This window comes from Sorex fumeus, unplaced genomic scaffold, assembly GCF_029834395.1.
Source record: "Sorex fumeus unplaced genomic scaffold, SorFum_2.1 ptg000037l, whole genome shotgun sequence".
Classification (NCBI taxonomy): Eukaryota; Metazoa; Chordata; class Mammalia; order Eulipotyphla; family Soricidae; genus Sorex; species Sorex fumeus.
The window spans coordinates 34625571-34649465 of record NW_026606094.1 but is presented as its reverse complement, the minus strand read 5'-3'; the positions used below and the strand labels follow the sequence as shown (position 1 = coordinate 34649465).

Sequence of the window (23895 nt, the reverse complement as noted above, 5' to 3'; positions counted from 1 at the left end):
ATCTCTCAAGCCCCTGTTTTATACTTTTTAACTTTCTTAATGTATAGGAAAGGTATCTTTCTATTTAATTGGAATGCTGATTTTCTCAGTACTGAGTAAATTTAGAGCTGAAAATCACTTCTATTTTAACAGATTATGCCATTAGAATTAAATCAAAAGGAGGCGCTTCCTAAAAAATATGTAAGAGAATAAAATGCTTTTCATAGAGTGATAGCTATAGATCATGATTATATCTGATGTAATCAGTGAGGAAGATCACTGCAGGCTTAAAATGTCTTTTTTAATTCTGTTATTTAACAGAATGAAGAAAATCTGGTCATTGAAAGGACAAAATATTGGGTAAAATAACCACTTAAACCACTTAACTTCCCGTTAGTCATCGATTTGCTCGAGCGGGTGCCAGTAACGTCTCCATTCGTCCCTGTCGCGTGCTAGTGTAGCCCAATGGCATCTCTTCGCTCTGGGAACATGGAGGGCCTCAAACCGATCGTTCATGATCTTGACAAAGAAGTCTGACCATCTGGTAGGTGGGCGGCCACGCGGTCTCTTGACATCCCGTGGAATCCAATCAGTAACAGCTCTAGTCCAACGGTCGTCTTTAAATCTCATTACGTGACCAGCCCATCTTATTTTGGGTAAAATAAGTAATGTTTAAGGAGCAGGTCTATTGAGAGGAAAACAGAATTTTCTCTCTCTAAAAGAGCGGGAACTTGAGCTATGCATCTGTCTTTCTTAACTTTTCCTTCTCAGTTTGTGTGGGGACAGTTGTGTGCATTTGCAAACTATGTAGCACTGTAGCACTGTCCTTCCAGTTGTTCATCGATTTGCAACATCTCGAAAGAAATTGTGAGACTTGTTACTGTTTTTGGCATATCAAATATATCCCGGGTAGTTTGCCAGGCTTTTCCATGCAGGTGAGATCATATCAGTAGCTGTCCGGGCTCTCCAAGAGGGTCAGAGGAATTGAACTCAAGTTGATGGTGTGCAAGGCAAATGCCCTATCCGCTGTGCTATCGCTCCAGCCCTGCAAACTATGTAGAATAATTTTATTGTGGAATAAAGATAGTTCATGACATTTTCCCCGGTATTGATGTACTTCATATGTTCTCATGTTAGTCTTCTAATTTTACAGTGGTACAAAGATATATGGTGCAACCTTAGTTGTGCATAGAACTCTAATCTTCACATTGCACAGACTTAAAATTTTACCGATCAAACCAGATATACCCAGGGACTAGAGAGATATTACAGGGGATATGGTACTTGTCTTGCTCATAGTTGACCTAGGTTTGATACCAAGCAATGTATATACTCCTCTGAGAACCACCTGACCTTAGAGTTAGAAGTCAGCACCAAGTATAGCGGGATGTCGACCGAAAGCCCCTCCCCCACACATAAAACAAAACATAACAAAACAACAAACCAGATATATCCAAAGAAAAATTCTTCAGTTGAGAAAGAAACTAGCTTGAAGAAAAGAAGCATTGATCACATTATCAGATACTTCTTGTTTGTAATAACTTGAAATTATGTATTGTTTCTTTTTACTTTTCAACTGTAATATAGTCTTCTTGAGGACAGTTTTTGGGTCTGTTTTGTTCAGTGACTTTTGCTAGGTTAAAAGTGCTAAGTAAATGAATAAAGAATAAGTGAATAAAGTTTACATTTTCTTTGACAATAACATTTATCAAAGAGAGTAACAGCAATTAGCAATAATGAAAGTCACTTAACCTTAAAGGTTTATAATTTAGAGTGTTTAATATCATGAAGAAAAATATTAATGATGATTGGCTGCATAACTTATATGATACAATATCATGTAAGGCTGTGGAAGAAAAAAAACGAGAATTACTGATTCTACAATGTAGTTTATATTGACAAGAGAGATGGTTTAGTAGGTAAATACATATTATGGAGAAATTAATACTTCTATCAAGAAAGAAATAAAATGAAATAAAAGTTTCTTTACACTCTAGCCCACTATTTATGATGGTGCTTGTAGAAGTAGACCTCCTTGAATATATTTTGAGCTTCATATGTTTCAGTGTCACTGTCACTATCACTGTCCTCCCGTTGTTCATTGATTTTCTCGAGTGGGCCCAGTAATGTCTCCATCGTGAGACTTTGTTGTTACTGTGTTTGGCATATAGAATACATCATGGGGAGCTTGCCAGGCTTTGCCGTGTGGCAAGATACTCTCGGTAGCTTGCCGGACTCTCAGAGAGGGGCAGAGGAATCGAACTCGGGTCAGCCATGTTGGCTGCATGCAAGGCAAACGCCTTACCTGCTGTGCTATCGCTCCACTTGCTTAGCCAGTGGTGTGACATCTTTGAAGACACCGTTAGCTTAAACGTCATGGAGGGTTTTGCCGACTTTGTCTTCAATGTACCTTATGGATTCCGGTCTGATATTCAGGTCTTTAATCCATTTTGATCTTACTTATGTACATGGTGTTAGGAAGAGATCTGAGCCCATTTTTTTTTTTTTTTGCATGTAGCCGTCCAGTTTTGCCAGCACCATTTGTTAAAAAGGCTTTCCTTACTCCACTTCACATTTCTTGCTCCTTTATCAAAGATTAGGTGATCATATGTTTGGGGGGAAATGTCAGTATATTCAACTCTGTTCCATTGGTCTGCTCTTCTGCTTTTGTTCCAGTACCATGCTGTTTTAATTATTACTGCTTTGTAGTAGAGTTTGAAGTAAGGGAGGTTGATTCCTCCCATTTTTTTCCCCAGAATTGCTTTAGATATTCGTGGGGTCTTATTGTTCCATAAAATTTCAGGAGTGTTTGCTGCAGTTCTTTGAAGAATGTCATGAGTATCCTAATAGGGATCGCGTTGAATTTGTACAGTGCTTTGGGAAGTATTGCATTTTGACAATGTTAATTCTCTGGATCCATGAACAGGGAATATTTTTCCATTTCTTTGTGTCCTCTTTTATTTCCTAAAGCAGTGTTTTGTAGTTTTCTTTGTACAGGTCCTTTACTTCTTTAGTTAAGCTAATTCCTAGGTAGTTGAATTTCTGGGGCACAGTTGTGAATGGGATTGTTTTCTTTATGTCGTTTTCTTCTCTCTCACTATTTGCATATAGTAAAGCCATAGACTTTTGGGTATTGATTTTATATCCTGCAACTTTACTATACAGATCTATTGTTTCTAGGAATTTCTTGGTAGAGGTTTTAGGGTTCTCTAAGTATAGCATCATATCATCTGCGAATAGTGAGAGCTTGATTTCTTCCTTTCCTACTTGGATGCCCTTAATATCTTTTTCTTGTCTAATCGCTATTGCAAGTACTTCCAGTACTATATTGAACAGTAGTGGAGAGAGGGGGCATCCTTGTCTCGTCCCTGATCTTAAGGGGAAGGTTCTTAGTTTTTCCCCATTGAGGATGATGCTTGCTGTAGGCTTGTGATAGATGGCTTTAACTATATTGAGGAAACTCCCCTTTATCCCCAATTTGGCGAGGGTTTTCGTCATAAACGGGTGCTGGATCTTGTCAAATGCTTTCTCTGCATCTATTGATATGATCATATGCTTTTTATCTTTTCTTTTGTTGATGTGATGGATTATGTTGATTGATTTCCAAATGTTAAACCATCCTTGTATCCCCAGAATGAAACCCACTTGGTCATGGTGTATGATCTTTTTGATGAGTTGTTGAATTCTATTTGCTAGTATTTTGTTGAGAATCTTCACATCCATGTTCATCAGGGATACAGGCCTGCAGTTTTCTTTTTTTGTGGTTTCTTTGTTTCCTTTTGGTATTAGGGAGATATGGGCTTCTAGAAACTGTTTGGGAGGATTACTGTTTTTTCAATTTCCTGGAAAAGCTTGCGAAGAACTGGTAGTAGGTCTTCTTTAAATGTTTGTAAAAATTCGCTAGTGAATCCATCTGGACCTGGGCTTTTGTTTTTGGGAAGACTTTTGATTACAGTTTCAATTTCCTTGATGTGAATAAGTCTATTCAGGTACTCTATATCTTCTTGATTCAGCTTCGGGAGACTATAGGAATCCAGGAATTTATTCATTTCTTCTAGGTTCTCTTGTTTCGTGGCATACAGACTTTCAAAGTAGCCTCTGATGATCTTTTGAATTTCTTTAGTTTCTCTTGTGATATCCCCATTCTAATTTCTTATTCGATTTATTAGGTTTCTCTCTCTTTCTTTGTGAGTGTTGCTAGTGGTTTATCTGTCTTATTTATTTATTTATTTATTTATTTCACTCTTTTTTTTAATTTATTTTTTCCCTTTATTTTTTTTTTTTACAGTTGTAGATTTACAATTTTTTGTGCTTGGGTTTCGATTATACAATGATCAGATACCCATCCCTCCACCAGTGCCCATTTTCCACCACGATGGATAATATCCCCCCACCCCCATCCCCCCATTCCCCCCTGTCTCTGTGGCAGGGCAATCCCCTGTGTTCTCTCTCTCCTTTTGGGTGTTGTGGTCTGCAAAAGAGGCATTGAGTGGCAAACATGTTCAGTCCATAGTCTACTTTCGACATGCATCTCCCCTCCTGGGAGGATCCTCCAAACATCCTTTATTTGGTGCTCCCTTCTCTATCTGAGCTGCCCTTTCCTCTAGGATACCCGGCTGACCTCTAAGTTATGGAGTAATCCTCCTGGTGCTGATCTCAGCTATTCTTGGGTATTAATCTCATACTTTGTTACTTTATATCCCCCAGATGAATGCAGTCTTTCTGTGTCTATCCCTCTCTTTCTGACTCATTTCGCTTAGCATGATACTTTCCATATTGTACCACTTGTATGTAAAGTTCATGACTTCATCTTTTCTAAGAGCTACATAGTACTCCATTGTGTAGATGTACCAAAGTTTCTTTAACCAGTCATCTGTTCTTGGGCATTCAGGTTTCTTCAAGTTTCTGGCTATTGTAAAGAGTGCTGCAATGAACAAACAAGTGCAGATGTCACTTCGACTATACATTTTTGCCTCTCTGGGATATATTCCCAGGAGTGGTATTGCTGGGTCAAATGGGAGCTCAATTTCTAATTTTTTGAGAATCGTCTATAAGAACCAACTCTTAGTTTCATCGATATTTCGGATTGTTTCTTTGGTTTCCATGTCGTTGATTTCTACTCTAAGTTTTATTATCTCTTTCCTTCTCCCTACTTTGGGCTCCTTCTTCTGATCCTTTTCTAAGGTCTTGAGCTGTGAAGTCAAGTTGTTTATGTGCATACTTTCTTCTGTCTTGAGATATGCTTGCAGAGCTATAAATTTTCTCCTTAATACGGCTTTTGCTGCATCCCATAAGTTCTGGTAGCTTGTGTCTTCATTCTCATTTGTTTCCATGTATCTTTTGATTTCCTCCTCGACTTCCTTCCTGATCCATTCATTGCCCAGCATTGAGTTGTTTAATTTCCAGGTGTTTGATTTGGTTCTCCATGTCTGTGTGTGATTCATTTCTATTCTCAGTGCATCGTGGTTTGAAAAGATTTTTGGTAGTATTTCTATCTTCCTGATTCTACTGAGGTACGTTTTGTGGCCTAGCACATGGTCTATTCATGCACACTGGAGAAGAATGTGTATTCTTTCTTTTTTGAGTGTAAATCCCTGTACAGTTCTATAAGTTCTTTCTCTTCTATTTTTTCTTTCAATGCCAGTGTTTCCTTGCTGAGTTTTGTTCTTGTTGATCTATCCAGAGGTGATAGGGTGATTTTGAAGTCTCCAGCTACTATTGTGTTGCTTGGAATGTCCTCCTTAATATCTGTTAGCAGTTGTTTTAAATATTTAGCTGTTCCCTCGTTAGGTGCGTATACATTTAAGAGTGTGATTTCTTCCTGTTGTATGTATCCCTTGATGAAGAGAAAGTGGCCTTCGCTGTCCCTTCTAATCTTTTTCAACGTGAAGTTAATGTTGTCGGATACTAGTATGGCCACTCCAGCTTTTTTGAGGGCTTTGTTTGCTTGCAGGATTGTTTTCCACCCTTTTACTTTGAGTCTTTTTTTGCTCTGATTGTTCAGATGAGTTTCTTGTAGACAGCAGAATGTTGGTTTCTGTTTCTGGATCCATTTTGCCACTCTGTGTCTCTTGATTGGTGCATTTAGGCCGTTGATATTAAGAGAGATTATTGTCATGAAATTTTGTGCCATGTTTCTGTAGGGGTTGGTTGTGTTTCTAAGTGTTTTCCTTCTTATCCTACAGGATCCCCTTTAACCTTTCTTTTAGTTTTGGTTTTGAGTCTATGAAGCTCCTGAGCTGGTTTTTATTTACAATATGGTGTATGGTTCCATTAAATTTGAGTGAGAGTTTAGCTGGATAAAGTATTCTTGGTGAGGCATTCATTTCATTGAGTTTTTTCACTATATCCCACCATTGCCTTTGGGCTTGGAGGGTTTCCTCTGATAGGTCTGCTGTAAATCTAAGGGGTGCTCCTTTGAATGTGATTTCCTTCTTTGACCTTGCTGCTTGTAGTATTGTGTCTCTGTCCATGGCATCCATCGTTCTGACTATGATATGCCTTGGAGTGTTTTTATTAGGGTCTCTTTGCTGACACCCTTCTGGCTCCTTGGATCTGTCTGTCTGCATTCTTTAACTCTGGGAACTTTTCAGCAATGATTTCTTTGACTGTGGCTTTTTCATTGGGGTTGCCTCCCTGCCCTTCTGGTACTCCGATGATTATAATGTTGTTCCTCTTGGCGTCATCCCCTAGGTCTCTTATTCTCCTTAGAGCTATTTTGAGGTCTTTTCCCATCATTTGTTGTTCCCTATGCGATCTCTGTTGCTCATCTTCAAGCTCTCTGATCCTACTCTTCAGGGCACCTACTGAGTTTTTAATTTCATCTACAGAATACTTTATTTGTGACACTTCTTTTTGTAGCTTTTTTATTTCTGCTCTCGTTTCTTCGTGTATTTTCTTGACTAACCTTTCTATTGTTTCTTTCATTTCTTCTTTTAGTTTTCTGGGTATCTTTTCCATTGATTCTTTGAGTAGGTCTTTGAACATCCTCTGCATTTCATCCTGGAGTTCTTTATCGGAGAGAGCATATTTATAGCTGACCCTGGTTGAGGGTTCAGGAATCTATTCTTCGTCTTCACCTTGTAGTGGAGATTTGCATTGTTTCTTCATGTTGTTTTGTTTGTCTAGTGGTAAAACCCTGGAATTCACTGGTGCTGTTCACTCTTATTGTGGGAAAGGATTCTGGATAAGGCAGGTCAATGGAGGACACCCTTCTCTCTTTCTTGGGTCTGAGCATCTTTTCTGGCATTTTTTTCTCTGGCCTATGATGGACATCTAGTGAAGGTTTGTAGGAGGTGTTCTTTTAGCATTGGGTTTATACTGCTTCAATTGCGTATTGGTCTTTTGTTAGAATTGGAGTAGACCAGTGGATTATTATTGTATTGTAGTGTAGGTGGCCGGAATTTTTCCCCGCAGAATTAGATGGCAAGGGCTGGGGTGAGGGTCCAGAGTGCTGAAGGTGGGAAATATAACTGCCACAGTGTTAGCGGCTGCCTGCCCCGAGAAGGCCACGCCCACTTGCAATGGAGACCACACCCCTACAGTAATGTCCACGCCCCCAGCCAGTGTAGATGCTAGTCCACAGACCTGTTGGGGGGGCTCTGCGATTACATGGACAGGCGCTCCCTGCGGAAGTGGCTGGAGCTGCTGGAGGGGCCCCTGCCTGGGGGCGGTTGCGGCTGCTACCTATATTTGACAAAATTGAACTTTGGCTTTATGGTTTAAATCTTTTAAAAAATATGGCACTTCAGTGGAACTTGTTAAGTTCTTTAAACATTCTTCAAAAGTTTTCATTTTATGAGATGCAAAATAATCCTTAGTAGACAGTGAATGAGTTTTAATATTTCAGTGTGCTTTCTTAGTTTAAATCTTTTGGTGATTAAAAAAATGAGTCAGTATTTTTTAATTAAAAATATTAATACTCGGGGTCTGGAGAGATAGCACAGCGGGTAGGGCGTTTGCCCTGCATGTGGCCCACCTGGGTTCGATTCCCAGCATCCCATATGAGCACCGCCCCTGAGCACTGCCAGGAGTAACTCCTGAGTACAGAGCCAGGAGTAACCCCTGTGCATCGCCAGGTGTGACCCAAAAAGCAATAAATAAATAAATAAATATTTTTAAAAAATTAATACTCAAGAGAGTACAGGGTATAAGACACTTGCTTTGTATGTGACCAATTCCAGTTTGGTTTCACATATCATTTACTGAGCACTGTATGAGTGATCCTGAGCAAAGAACCAAGAGAAATCTCTGAGCACAGCTGGGTGTGACCCAGCTATTCCTTTTTTTCTTCAAAAAATACCTTCAAAAAAATCCACAAATGGAAGCTGTCAAATGACAGATATCCTTACATGAAGCATTTATATATTACTAATAATTCACATTCTTCTCAAAATGAAATTGTTTGTGAATAAAGAGAATTTTTGCTAGCCTAACATTTCACAGTTTCTATGCTCTCTTTATTAGTTTCTCCATGTGGTAGAATGCTGTACAGAGAAATCAGTGGCAAACTGGTAATGATTGATTTGTAGATTGATTGGTAGAGAAGATTTAATTATATAGAATTTGAGATGCTAGAGTATGTAGGTAAAACTTAAAATTTTGTGTAATGGCATATGTTACATCTGAATAAGAAAATAAAGATAGATGCTGAGGTGATATTACAGTGAGTAGGGCATTTGTCTTGCATGTGAGTGACTTGGGTTTGTTTTCTGACACTCCATATGGTCCTGAGCCCAGCTAGGAGTGAGGAGTAAGCCCTGAGAAGTGGACCTGAAAAAAAATGAAATTTTAAAAAAGGAAGATCTGTGTTACACATAAAAACTTTTTAATTCTCTTTTAAACATGTTATCGAATTCAACATCTTTTCACAGTGAAAATTTGAAGAGTAGATGTTTGTAAGTCTTTACATTTGTATGTCATACATATATCAGACATTGCCAGTCAGATACAAACTTTGCTCGTTTATATTCTTCCAAGTATATTAATAACACTTTGAAGGAAGCATTATTTTGTATGTTAGATCACAGTATTTATGATAATTTGAGGGAATGACGTTATTTTTACTTTATTTTATTAACATATTGATCTCTTTCTAGCCAACTTGGTTACCATTTTTGTTTTCACATATTTAATTATGTTGCCTTAGATAGTCTTCTGCTAATTTAAGAAATTAGCAATGTGTTGATAAATTTGACAAGCACAAACTGGTTGTATAACTGAAAACTTTGTGAGCCTTCAATATAGGAATTTTTAGCATAAATTTTCTTACAGAAATGAATCTAATAGTTAAAACTAATGATTTTGTTTGTTATGCAATGTTATTTTTCTGGGAGTGATCAGTTGTATAAGTTAAAAATACATTAACATTGGAATAAAAATAGGACTCTGTTGATTTTTATATTTTCTTTAAAATAAAATAATGACTTACTTTTGAGGTTATTACATTTTAATATAATATTTAATACATTTCAATTATATTTAATATATACGAATTAATGAATCTCTGTCGCATATTAAAATAATTTTATCTATATTTTACATTTAAAATAATGAGACAGTTTCAAATGTCATCCTGTCATATTTTTCTTTTTTTCGGTGTTATTATATCTGTGGTTATTGTTTCATCTTATTCCTAGATAAAAGAGTGGCTCTGTTTAAACTGTCAGATGCAAAGGGCTTTAGGAGGTGAGCTGACTCCAATTCCATCATCACCACAGCCTAAACCGAAGACTGCCTCTGCTGTTCCTACAGCAGCAGTGAGTAAACCATCCACACAGTCACAGCAGATTTCTCCAAAGAAGGATGTTGCACCCAAACAGGATATCCCAAAGGCGCCTGAATCTAAAAAGCCCCCTCCACTGGTGAAACAACCCACTCTTCATGGTTCTCCTCCCGTCACAGCCAAGCAACCTCCAGTAGCTGACGCCTCATCCAAGACCACTCCATCCAAAGAGCCTCCTGGACCATCTGAGCAGGCCAAAGGCCCCCCAGTTGATGACAAACCAAAGCTGCCTAAGATGGTAAAACCATCAACAGATGTTGTGTCATCATCCTCAACAACCACAAAACCTGACGTTCCAAGTTCAAAAATACAGCCACAGGACCAAGAGAAAACTACTTTCCCTCTCAAAACAGATTCTGCAAAGCCTTCTCAAAGTTTTCCACCAACAGGAGAGAAAGTTACCCCAGTGGATTCTACAATCATACCACGACCTGCGTCAGATTCAAAAATTGTTTCACAGCCTGCACCTAGCTCAGAGAGCAAAGGTCAAAAGCAAGTTGATCCAGTTCAAAAGAGAGAAGACCCTAAAAAAGCACAAACCAAAATGAGTCCCAAGCCAGATGGCAAGCCAGTGCCAAAAGGGTCATCAGCAGCTCCAGGCCCACGACCCACTACTGGCCAAACTGCCCCTGCATCTCAACCACCTCCGAAGCCCCAGGAGCAATCAAGACGCTTTAGTCTGAATCTGGGAAGTATTACAGATGCCCCGAAATCCCAGCCCACGACTCCTTCAGAAAGTATGACTGGGAAGCTCTTTGGGTTTGGAGCTTCAATCTTTAGTCAAGCGTCAAATCTTATCTCCACTGCAGGCCAGCCTAGTTCACATGCGCAAGGTGGACCGGGAGCCCCGACCAAACAGGTTCCATCTCCTTCACAGCCACCAGCTTCTCAGGGGCCACCCAAACCTACAGGTCAGACCCCCGCAGCTCCTGCAAATGTTGTACCTGTGAAAAAAGAAACAAAAGCTCCAGGAGCTGAAAAGTTAGAGTCTAAAGCTGAAAGAGTTCCACCCGTAAAAAAGACAGAGACAGAAAAGAAGCCTCCACTTATTAAGGATGCTAAGCCTTCCACGGCTGAGCCTCAAAAAGCTGTCCCTGCATCCAAACTTGAGAAAGTCCCCAAACCAGAATCTCTCTGTCCTCTCTGCAAAACTGAACTCAATATAGGTTCTAAGGATCCTCCTAACTTCAATGTTTGCACTGAATGCAAGAAACAAGTGTGTAATCTCTGTGGATTTAACCCTACCCCACACCTGACTGAGGTAAGCAATAGATTATATCAAATATATAATAGGAGAGCGTTGCTTTTTTCTGAACTGCTTTCATAGCTAAATTTCAGAATTAAAAACGTTTCTAGCAAAAATGGTTTCCAGTAAAGAAAACCAAGAAGTATTAGTAGTGTAGAAGAGTTTTCAATTATGTATTTGAAATTTATACATTTTTTGGCATTAATATGCTGAAGTAAAATGATGAAATAAACTCGCAACTAAAAATGCAGTAATCTCAATTCTTCATGAACTAAAGACCTCTAGTTTGGAGGATTATTAGGTCTTTCATTTTTAAACAACACATTAGAGCTGTGATTTACTGTTCTCAATCCTTCTAGTCTCTTTAACATACTTATTTTTAAAAAGGGAGCTTAGTTGCTTGCAGATCCATAAAACACATGAGATCTTTAATTTTATGAAAAAAAAAAGAACTTTGTTCAAGTTAATTGTATTGTCAACTAGAATTGGTTCAGATATACTATGTTTAAGCTTTTTATAATTTTGTTAATTTTGTTTGAGCTCTTTTCTGACCCCAGTATAATAGAGCATTTTATCAGAAACTGTTAAAAAAATGAAGAATACAGATTTTCATTATCAATGACAAGGGACTTTATTTTTTAATGGGGTGACAACAACACTCTCCCCACAATGCAAATAGCCAAAAACCAGATGATGAATTTTGACCTAACGTAATTATTAAAGAATAAATAGGTAAACATTTGTAATAAGTTAGGGCTTTAAATATTTGGTTTTTTGAAGGAGACAAAAAGTAAATGATTACTGCATTATGTTTTGGGGAGTATATTTTCAATAATTATTTATTGTTTTTCTACAAATAAAAATATTTAGAGAGCTTTTTTTTTAATGGAGGTAATACTGTTGTCATGTCTCTTGAAAGTACAGTTTATCACAGCACAGCTAGTCCCAGAGTATCAATATTTTACCTACCACAGTTCATTGTACATTATTTCCCTATTATCTCTCCTTTCACCTCTCTATCCAGTAACTTCAGTTTGGTTGTGGTCAGTGGTCAGGGGTTTATTTTCACTTGATTTTGTTTGCTCTCTTGCTTTACTTCTTTTGTTCTACATGTGAGTAAGGCGATCTGATATTTATCATTCTCCTGATTTATTTTACTTGGCATGACATCCTTTAAGAGTTACTCAACTATTCTTGGTTCTGTAAATATTGGAATGGGAAATCTGAACAGATTTAGCAATTTTATAAAAGAAACAGATTCTTGTGGTGTTTTTAAGTTAATGTCTTAAATTAAAAACATGGAAATTTTATTTTTCACTTTTGAAAAACATTAGATTGCTTTGACAGAGTTAATACCTTATGTAAATATTGTCTCCAAAGTCTTAAGCTGATTTCATCCTCTTTAACTGTGTAATGGTAACTGTGATCCATTTTAAAGGTAAATAATATTTGTTTTTTCTCAGTATTGAATGTTAATAACTACAAATATTTCTACCCATGTTATTGGATTCAATGAAAAAGTGAAACAGAAAGCAAACATTAAATTTACCACCATATTTTTCCAAGGAGTTGTTTTTTTGTGTGGTTTTGGGGTTTGGGGATATACCCAATGATGCTTAGGGGTTATTTCTGGCTCTACACGCAGGAGTTACTACTGGCAGTGATTGAGGGACCATATGGATGCTGGGGATAGAATCCAGGTTAGCCACATACCCTACCTGCTGTATGAGGGTTTTTTTGTTATTTTTATTCATGAAAAGGATTTTTTATTTCTCCTTTATAGTTTTGCTTATTCCATATGCTAAAAAATTATACTTTTATAATAAAATGTCTTATGACATCTTTTGATACTGTGCAGTTAATTTAAATAGCTAAATGAGACTCCATCACTAAAAAGACAAAAGGATAACATTTTTATTTATAATATATTATGTGCACATTTAAAATAAATCCAGAGAGATATGTATAGCAGGCAATGTGTTTGCTTTGCATATAACTGACCCAGGTTTAACCCTGGCACCACATATGAGCATTGCCAGGAGTGATCCCAGAGCACAGCTGGGTGCCCCTGCCCCCACCCAAAGGTGTATATATTACGAACAGAGGAGGAAAATGTTCTCATCTTCTCTATCTTTGTAGATATACTTACTTATTTACCAAGATCTGTCGTCTAGCTCCCTGTCTATATGTATTAATTTATTTGGACTCTAGTGATTATTAGCATTTTGTTAAGTGTTTGAAGGTAAGAAAAAAATCATGGTTTTCTGTGTGTTGGAAAATTATATTTGGAGTAGATTTATCATTTGAAAGGAAGTTATTGGTGAAGGCATAGAATTAGGATGCATGATAATTTAATTTCAAGTTTAAAAACACAAATGGCCACAATTATTTTGATAGTTTAGGCAAAATTCTACCGGAAATGTGGTAAGTGGAATTGAGACAATCTGTATCAACAGACTCTTGTTTTGGGGTAATTTCTTTGAATTTTAAAGATCTTGCTTCAGAGAAGCAAAACAAGTGTTGTAGTAAACAAAAGTAGTGGACAAATAATTTCCATAGATAAATGTGACTGTGACTGTAAGGAAATTTTCAGTTAGTAAAGGCTTTAATTATGCCCATGCTCTCTTAAGTGTGTTGATTGACCTGGCATCAGGGGAGTGAATGAAGATTAATTGAGTTAATCTAGGTTCTGATATTTCCTGTTAATTATCCCAAAGGACTGGGAAGGTGGTAGAAGGGGTTAAAGGGAGAGGCAATGTATGTGTAATATGCATTTGTCTTTGTTGGTGTGTGTGTGTGTGTGTGTGTGTGTGTGTGTGTGTATAATATAGCATGCATATTGTAAATATGATTTACAGAATTAATTTGTGATGTTATTTTGTGGATCATACTGCCTTTCTGTATGCGTTTCCCAGTTGGGAGTGGTTAGGAAAACATCTACTTGTTTCTTGTTTTACTTTTACATTTTTCTTCATTCCACTACTGATGTTTTTCTTGTGATATAAAGTTTTCTGCTGGTTTTGCATTTTTATTTCGGAGAGCACATTTTGAGTATACTCAGACCTTATGTCTGCAATACAAAGAAAGAATAGTCCTACAGAATTGATTTACATTTATTTTTAGAATAAAGCATATTTAAATGTCTCTCGAAGGCTGCTTTTACAAGGTATTAGATCCCAGTTGTCTGTGACCTGAGGATGCAAGGAAAGAGTGGAAGGAAGGAACACGGGGATAATGTAGCCAGTTAGCCAGTTATTTGTTCCAGCAGCCATGCAAGTACCAAGTACAAAACAATTTGTTACTGTTGTAAAAATAATAATTAACACATTTAGAAGACTCTGCTTTTACTAAACAGGGACAACTGGAAGGTAAATCTTTCCTTCCTTTTGGTCCACTTGTTTTTCCCCTTTTCTGTTTTGTTCTGGGTGGGGTGGGGGATGGAAAGAGCTAGTCATAGGTCCTCATGTGTTAGGAAGTCCCTGTTAGGATCCTCACCTTCTTGGTCATTACTCAGACATACCTGACCCTAAGGTTGCTTCCTGTCCCTCCCACACAAGCTTTGCAGCACTTCTGGAGGCCTATGGATGCCTTCAGGGCCCTAGGGAAAAGCCTGGCTGCAACCTTTGCTTGATGGGTTAACTATTTGATGCCCAGGCTGTATAAATGATACTTAATCCCCTTGCCTCTCATAGCCAGGAGTGGTTCATTCAGGCTTGAATTTTGCCAACTCAGGGAAGGAGTTTTATAAGAAGTAGGCAGGCGTTCTGAGAGAGCTAGTGTTAGCATTTGGAAGCCTGCTGAGAAAAGCAGCCTGATTTGGCAATCAGTTCCCTTAGTGAAATGTAATCATTTTTTTTTTCAGTTCAAATGGGAAAAAGAATCAAAATTACATAGTGAATATTTTTGCTTTTCTACTACTCATTTTAAAAGTGACTTTTTATTGCAAAAATAACAAAAACTATGTTTCCTTTGGTGTGGGGAGTACTGGAAGTTTGGTGATTGGAGCACTGACAAGTGTATGCTTAGAAGAGGTGTGAAGCTGAGCCCCACAAACTTTATAATATTATAAAACAATGATAAGTCAGTTAAAAATTTAAAAAATTTCTATGTGCTTAAAACTTTTTCATCTTTCAGGAAGTAGTCATAATTTTGCTTTTAGTAAAGTAATTATGTAAGACTTAAATGATAAAAGACTAACATATGCTTATCATTAGTGAGAAGTAGGCATTTTTAGCCAATTGAAAACTAGTGGTGTATTTTTACGGGAATGTGCATTTCTTAATTTCTTTTCTATAAAGAACATTGCTTACATACATGCACTCACTCACTCCACCTATAATCAATTTTAAAATCTCATATATTGTTGGTATAGACTCTATGGTAATTTCTGGTATTCATGACAAAGAGGAACTCCTAGTATTCTCCATAAGGTAATTCTGAATCTCAAGCAATATATATTTTATACCATAATTCCATGTGATTAAGGTAAAGGTAAAAGGTAAAGGCCCTACCGTTGTTCATCGATTTCCTCGAGCGGGCCCAGTAACATCTCCATTGGAGACTTTGTTGTTACTGTGTTTGGCATATCGAATACGTCGCGGGTAGCTTGCCAGGCTCTGCCATGCGGGCGAGATACTCTCGGTAGCTTGCCGGGCTCTCCGAGAGGGGTGGAGGAATCGAAGTCGGGTCGGCCACGTTGGCTGCGTGCAAGGCAAACGCCCTACTGCTGTGCTATCGCTAAAGTTATCTTTAATAGTATTTACTGCAATCACTATTCCAATTATGTGGTTATATGTTTTCTTTTATAAGACTTATACCATATTAGGAATTAATATTGTCTTTATTTTTAATTATCAATAGGATGAAAAATGTGAATATCTATCTATATAAAAATATATGTAGTTTTCAGGCACAATAGCTCATACTCAGGGCTTACTACTAGTTTTGTGCTCAGCAGACATAAATATATATCTTAACTTTCTCAAGGAAAGCACAATGGGACCATAATGATAATATAGTGGGTAGGGCACTTGTACCCCAAATGGCATACTTGGGTTTGATTCCTGACACTCCATAAGGTCTCCTGTACTTCCTCACCAAAGTGATCTCTGGGCGCCAGGAGGAACCCTTGAGTCTCACCAGGTATGATCCAAAAAACAAACAATAAAAATCAAGGGATGTTCTATTAGTACCAAAGTTATTTAATAAAAGGAAAGGAGCTGGAGATGTTCAATTCTATTTAGAAATGTGAAGCAGTTGACATTGCCACCACTCTATGTGTGTGATTACTTTCTCACCGCAGCCTCTCCAGTCATGTCACTGTCACTGTCTTGCCGTTGTTCATAGATTTACTCGAGCAGGCCCAGTAGCGTCTCCATTGTGAGACTTGTTACTGTGTTTGGCACATTGAATACATCACGGGTAGCTTGCCAGGCTCTGCCAGGCGGGCAAGATACTCTCGGTAGCTTGCTGGGCTCTCCGAGAGGGGCGGAGGAATCGAACCCTGCTTGACTGGGCCGGCTGCCCGCAAGGCAAATGCCCTACCAGTGTGCTATCGCTTCAGCCCCTCTCCAGTCACGGTCACGGTCACGGTCCTCCCGTTGTTCATCAATTTGCTCAAGCAGGCCCAGTAACGTCTCCATCATGAGACTTGTTGTTACTGTGTTTGGCATATTGAATACGTCACCGGTAGCTTGCCAGGCTCTGACCTGCGGGCAAGATACTCTCGGTAGTTTGCCAGGCTCTCTGAGAGGGGCAGAGGAATCGAACTCGGGTCAGCCATGTTGGTTACTTGTAAGGCAAATGCCCTACCGCTGTGCTATCGCTCCAGCCCCCCCCTCCAGTCATGAATATTATTTAAAAATAATACCTGTTATTTTGAAAGCGTTGCAATACTATATTATTGTTGCTTTGTTTTTGATTACTGAGATTTTATTTGGACAGTAAATGTAAATATATGATTTTAATCACATTTCAGAAAACACACTATTTAGGCACTCTGCTGGAAAGTGAACTATTATCAATCTTGCTGCTATTTCTTTTTTGTTTAAGGAGCTCTTATTTGAGGAGGCCTATGTGAAAGACATTGTACTGGGCCTTTTCTTCCCCCCCACAATAACCCTGTGGGGTATTTTAGGAGAGAATGAGTATCAGAGAGGTGCAATTATCAAGCCACAGAGGTATAATTCAGAGACTGAGCCAGTGCTCTCTCTCCTGTTCTATATTTAACTAGGGAAGTGCATAACAAATACCGTTTGTTTTGTGATCTCTTACCTGCAAGTTGTGTCAGTTGGAAATTACTAGGGACTTTAATACCAATATGCTTGTAAATGTGTTCAGCAAACAGTAACATTAGGAAAGTTTGCAGGATAATGATGCTGTATTACAAGGTTAAGTTTAGAAGAACAGGGGAGATTGAGAGGTTCAAAAATATAGAGGCCAACATTATTGCTCCAGTTTTCTTTATAGATAACTTTATGAGTTGGTCAGAATTTATAGGTGAGGTAGTAAAATGGATGAACTTTAACACATCATATGACTGAGTGATAAAAGGATTTTACTGTCTTCATGGTGTCTGGAAGAATAAAGTATGTTTGTTCTACCAGTAAGAAATGCTATTATATTCTGTCAATGCATGAAAAACCTTTATACTTTGAAAATAATGAATATGTACGTGGTTTGTTGGTGGTAGTTGTGAAGTCTGTCAGTGTTTTTGTACAGTCTTTTTGTTAAATTCCCAGGAGTAAAATTCTGAACTGTAGGTTATACACACAATCTGGTTCTCCCTGGCTGCATCAATTTACATTTATATTCTTATCATCACATGCATCCTACTTTTTCTCTTGAGATGCATTATGTGATAAGATAGTCACTATGGGACGAATGTGGTTAATGAGCAATGTGACTAACTCAAATTAAAATGACTTTTAAATGCAAAAAACACTAGATTTTAAAGACTGAGTATAAAAATGTATATTATAACCCTGGTAATTTTTATAGAGTACAAAGCTTTTCTTCCTTAAATACTGCCGTGTTGACTTTCAATTGTGTAACTTGGGATTGTAAGTGTACACATATGTGCATGTGTGTGTTGTGGTGTACTGCTGTGTTGGATGTATTTATATATAGGAAAATCCCACATATCTGTTTACAATCTCTTTCAGATGCTCAGTTTTTTTCAGTTACTCAAGATACGATTTTTTTAATGTTTTACTGAGCAAATAGGTCTTAGTGCTGATGTACTGCTGAGACAGGAGTGATGGTATAGTTGGTAAGGTGCTTTCTTCTGTGTATGACTCAGGTTTTATCTGCAGCACCCTCTGTGGTCTCCTGAGCTCTGCAAGGGACAGCCCCTGAGCATAGAGCCAGGAATATGTCCTGAGCATAGCCGGGTGTGGCCCAAGAATAACAGCAACAACAACAAAAAAGATGTATCACTGATGTTGGAGCAGCCCGAGGATCACTGTTCTCAGGTCCTGCTAATCATTCATATGAAACAGGTATACAATTTATTAGTGTACCAACCTTGCTGATGGAACATCTGACCCTCCTAAAACCTAATGATTCTTTTCTCCCCTGCCCTCCTCTCCCTCACTTTCTTGCTCCTTTCCCTTCCCCTCCTTTCTTTGCCTCTCTTTGTCTCTCCTTTCCCTCACTTTATATCTGAGTGCCAGATTTGGATTTCTTTTGTAGCTGCTAAAAATAGCATTCCACCTGGGCTACATTTTTAGAGGAAAGCCAATTGAGGTGCTCAGTAAACAATATATCTTGTCATTGATTAAATGGTCTGCAAAATGCCTATTTAATAGTTTGGCTATCCAATCAACCTTTCTGAAGTTCTCTGGACTTCTTACAGGATTATATGATATGCATTTATTTTTCCACTTTTTATTTAACTTAACAACATATGGCATCACATGAGTTACTACTAGAAAAATAGCTGCACCTCAAAAACATCACATTCAGAGAGGAGTAATTATGTAAGTAGTATCTAAATATACAAAATCCTTAATAATACTTACATGAGTTCAATAGATAGAGATGAATAGTATCAGCTGAGTCAGGGAATACAAAAGCTTGAATATGTTTCATGGCTTTCATAAAAGGAAGCATCTTCTGTTTAAAATCCTTGCTAGCTAATCAGGATTCTAAACTAACAACAGTCAGTGTTCTCATGGCATTGTTATGCAGTACAAAGGAAGAAGCTAATTGATGGGCACAATGCAGCCTCCTAATATGTACCTATCTGAATAACCTAGAACAGTTTCCTCCTAAAAAACTGTTTTTAATTGAATTATAGTCCTATAAATTCTACATCAAAGACATGTTCTTGTAAAGCCCAAGGTTTCTGTGGCTTTTGGAAGAATAGAATGTGCACACGGCCAAGGAGTGATTCAGTGATTCAGGTTGTGTTTATTGCTTAATAGCTTACGGCTGGAGCAATAGCATATAGTTTATTGCTTATTAGCTTACGACTGGAGTGATCACATATTGAATATAGTATATATTCATTATGCCAAACACAGTAACAATAAGTCTCAAAATAAAGACTTTACTGGGCCCGCTTGAGCAAATCGATGAACAACAGGAGGACAGTGCTACAGTGCTGCAGCTTGTACACAAGGACAACCACATAGGTGTCTTTTTTTAGAAAAAATCTTAATTTTAGTTTAAGATGGTTACAATAGTGTTCAAGTATATGGTGTAAAGTTACTGTACCCTGCCACCACCAAAGTGCCCACCATTCTCCCTTACTGTCCCTATGTCACATTTTGCCTATTCCCCTCCCTCTTCTGCTAGGTAGTTGGGTTTTTGATTCACAGACATGGGTTTTCATTGTTCAGTGCAATATAGTCCCTTGTTTTGTCTCTATATTCTATAGATGAGTGTGATCATCCAGTATTTTTTTGTTCTGTCTCTGACTTACTTCACTTAACAAGATACCTCTTAAATTCTACTTATCTTTTCTCATAGCTGAATGGTATTTTATTATGTAGATGTAACACAACTTCATAATCCATTCATCTATCATTGGAAATTTGGGTTGTTTCCATATCCTGATTATTGTACTTAGGTGCCACAGTGAGCATAAGTGTGCATGCATATTTTAAATTAAAATTATTTTGTTTGGGGTTAAATGCCCAAAAATGAGATTAGTGGGTCACATAGAAAATACCTAGTGATCAGTTTAACAAGGGATATGAAGGACATGTAACAAAAAGTATTAGCACAGTTGAAGAAACAGAAGAGTATACAAGGAAATGGATGTTACACGGTTGTGAATTGGGAGACTTAATATTAACATTAACAGTGACATCTGGCATCTGACATAAAGCATTATATAGACTCCATGTCTATATCAGCCAAGATTTCCCCACCAAAATTCTCAGCATAGTTTCTGATACTTTTTCTCAAGAAATGATCCAATTAAGTGTGTTTTAATTAATCATATTTTTCCCAGAATTATTATATTTTTGCCTCTTGAATCTTAAATTACAGTGTTGTAATTTAAAACATACCCAACAGACCTCACATTCAGCATGCCTGCACTGCAGTACTCCTTTTCCCATGTGTAGCTTGTCATACTAAAAAGCATCACAAATCTGAGGGTTATTCTGAACTTCTCTTTTACTTTTGTCCCTCTTTTACTTTTGCTTCCTACTTGTGTTAAAATTTAACATCTAGATCAAAGACATGTTCTTGGAAAGCTCAGAGTTTGTCTGGCTTTTGGAAGAATAGAATGTACACTTTCTATTCTGGTCTGTCCCTTTTCATCCTTAGTATGGCAGTCTTTTTTTTTTGAGCTCTTATTTGTCCTATCATCTGTTACAATCTTGTCTTACAAGAAGTGTATGTATTGGTTTTTCTGATGTCCAGAATGTGTATCTTGTATATGTATGCTCTTCATCCTCTGGTCCTTACCCCATAACTCTCCAAAGTCCAGAAATTTAAGTGGTGAGAGACTTAAAGATTATGTTTATGTGAATGCGATGGATTTTTGTAAGTTCTAGTGGGGGGCCTGGTTGTTCGTAGAACCAATCACTTGTTTAGAGAGTTGGTACTTCCAATCCCACCTGCAGACTTGGGATGTCTGTGTGAGAGAGTATGAAGGTTAAGTTTTAACTGCCAAGGGTCAGTGAATTATTCAGTTCTATGTAAGAATGCTTCTGTAAAAGTTGTACAGAAGGGGCTTTAGGGAGCTTTTGGGTTTGGTAAGCACGTGGTGATATTAGGGATATTAGGGATATTATGGCATGCCTGGCAACGCGTGGAAGGGCTGTACCCTTTCCCAACACCTTTCCCCTTTATATATCTTCCATTCAACTTTTTCTAGAATAATGCCCTTTATATAAATCAGCAACCTGGTGAGTTCACTATTTTCCTCATGTACTGATACAGCAAATTTTTGGACTCTGAAGATGGAGTTCTTTGAACCTCTGAGTTTTAGCTATCTTGTCAGAAGCATAGGAAGAACCCGAGTTTGCCACTGGCCTGGAGGTGGAGGGTCATCTTGAGAGAATAAGCCTAACTTGTGAAATTTGAGGACATCTCTGGGTGAATATACCAGGATTTGGTTGAATTATTGGGTACAATGCTGGTTTCTGAGACTTGCTTGTTAGTATGAAAAAAGCTCTTCACATATATTCATGGGTCGATCGATAGCACAGCGGGTAGGACGTTCGCCTTACACGCAGCCAACATGGCCGACCCGAGTTCAATTCCTCTGCCCCTCTCGGAGATCCCGGCAAGCTACCGAGAGTACGAGAGTACTCGATATGCCGGACACAGTAACAACAAAGTCTCCAATGGAGACGTTACTGGGCCCGCTCGAGCAAATCGACGATCAACGGGAGGGCCTTTACCTTTTACCTTTACATATATTCATATTGGAATTGGATTTGAGAATCCTATTTAGTTTATGTTTGTTTAATGAAGGAAAACAGAATTTGGAAAAAAATTAGACTAAAATACATTCTTTTAAAAAAAGTAACATTACATCTGTAATTTAATATGGTTTGATACAGCTCTTTTTCTAATATTAGTATTTATTATTTTGTAGCATAATAGTTAATTTGATAATTGTTTTTTATCATTGCATCACTATAATGCTGATTTTATGAGTGCTAGCACTCAAAATAGCTTCATAAGGGCTGGAGAGATAGTTACAGGTGTTAAGTTATTATCTTGAAGACAGTTGACCAGAAGCAAACACATGGCTCAGAGCATCACCAGGAGTGGTCTCTGAGCACAGTATCAGGAAAAAGTCCTGAGGACAGTCAGGTATGGCCCAGATATCCTCTCCATATCTTCATAAAATGAATTAGTTAATCCTGTATAGTGATGGCTCTCCCTAGAACATTTGCACCTACATCTTAGGAAAGTCTCTATTCCTTTGAAAAAAATACAGCAGCAGAAATAAACAAATTGGGGCTGGAGCAATAGCACAGCGGGTAGAGCTTTTGCCTTGCACGTGGTCGACCTGAGTTCGATTCCCAGCATCCCATAAGGTCCCCTGAGCATTTTCAGGAGTAAATCCTGAGTGCATGTGCCAGGAGTAGCCCCTGTGCTTCACCAGATGTGACCCAAAAAGCAAAAAAAAAAAAAAAAAAAAAAAAAAAAAGAAATAAACAAATTGAATTACAGCAAATTAAGAGTTTTTGCACAGTGAAAGAAACTTGAGCCAAAACTAAAAGGGATAAAATATTTCCACTCAGTAGAGCACATCAGATGAAGGGTTGATACACAGAATTTAGAAAATGCTCAGAAAAATCAATAACAACAAAAAGCCACAAAACCCTATCAAATAAATTGCAAAAAGAAATGAATGGGTACTTCTCTGAGGAAGACCAACAGATGGCAAATAGGCTTGTGAAAAAAATATTGATCATCACTTATTACTAGGGAAATCCAAATCAAGGTGACAATAAGGTATCATTACATCAATGAGAATGGCACATATCAAAAGTATTGAAAACAGTCTGTGTTGGTGGGATTGTGATATAAAAGGACCTCTCATCCAACACTGGTTAGAATGTTGTCTGGTTAAACCTTTATTGAAAACAATATGAAGTTTTCTCAAAAATCTATAATTGAACTGCTGTGTAACCCAGCAAATCTATTTTTGAGTTTCTACCCTCAGGACACAGAGTTATTCATTCAAAAATATATATGCATACCATTATTCATTGTAGCACTCAATACAATAGCTAAGATAGGTAAAGGTAAAGGCCCTCCCGTTGATCATCGATTTGCTCGAGCGGGCCCAGTAACGTCTCCATTGGAGTCTTTGTTGTTACTGTGTCTGGCATATCGAATACTCTCGGTAGCTTGCTGGGCTCTCCGAGAGGGGTGGAGGAATCGAACTCGGGTCGGCCATGTTGGCTGCGTGCAAGGCAAACGCCCTACCTGCTGTGCTATCGCTCCAGCCCTAAGCTAAGATAGAGAATCAACAATATTTCATGTGAGTGATGGATTAGTGGCTCATGAATATGTTGTATTTTAATTATTAATACTTATACAGTAATAAACTTATTTTTATTAATTTTTAAAATTTTATTTATTAGTATTTTTAAATAAGACATTCACACATTGAAATATTAGGCAGCTCTAAGGAATGATGAAATCATGCAGTTCACTGCAATGTGAATGGAACTAGAAGATATGTTACGTGAATTAAGCCAGAAGAAAGACAAACACAGGCTTTCTCATTATATGAAGCATATAGAATAATAGGATGAGAGAATTCAGTGCATTAAAGGCAGGATTCCTAAATCAACCTTGACCCCAGAGTAGAGGGAGGAGAAAAGACTGGAAGGAAAGAAATGGAAAGGGTAAGTAAGAAGATACAGATGGCAAGCAACAGGAGGCAGGAATCTAAGGGATTTGG

At 37.8% G+C, this 23895-nt stretch overlaps 1 protein-coding gene across 4 annotated transcripts in view; it reads left to right on the top strand.

Annotated features, from left to right (window-relative positions):
- Nucleotides 1-23895, top strand: part of PCLO (piccolo presynaptic cytomatrix protein) — a 382693-nt gene that overhangs the window by 23692 nt on the left and 335106 nt on the right. For all 4 annotated transcript variants that reach the window (XM_056118261.1, XM_056118260.1, XM_056118262.1 and 1 more), the window contains exon 3: nt 9618-11024. In XM_056118261.1, coding sequence (XP_055974236.1) covers nt 9618-11024 — 1407 coding nt within the window. The remainder of the gene's footprint in view (nt 1-9617; nt 11025-23895) is intronic.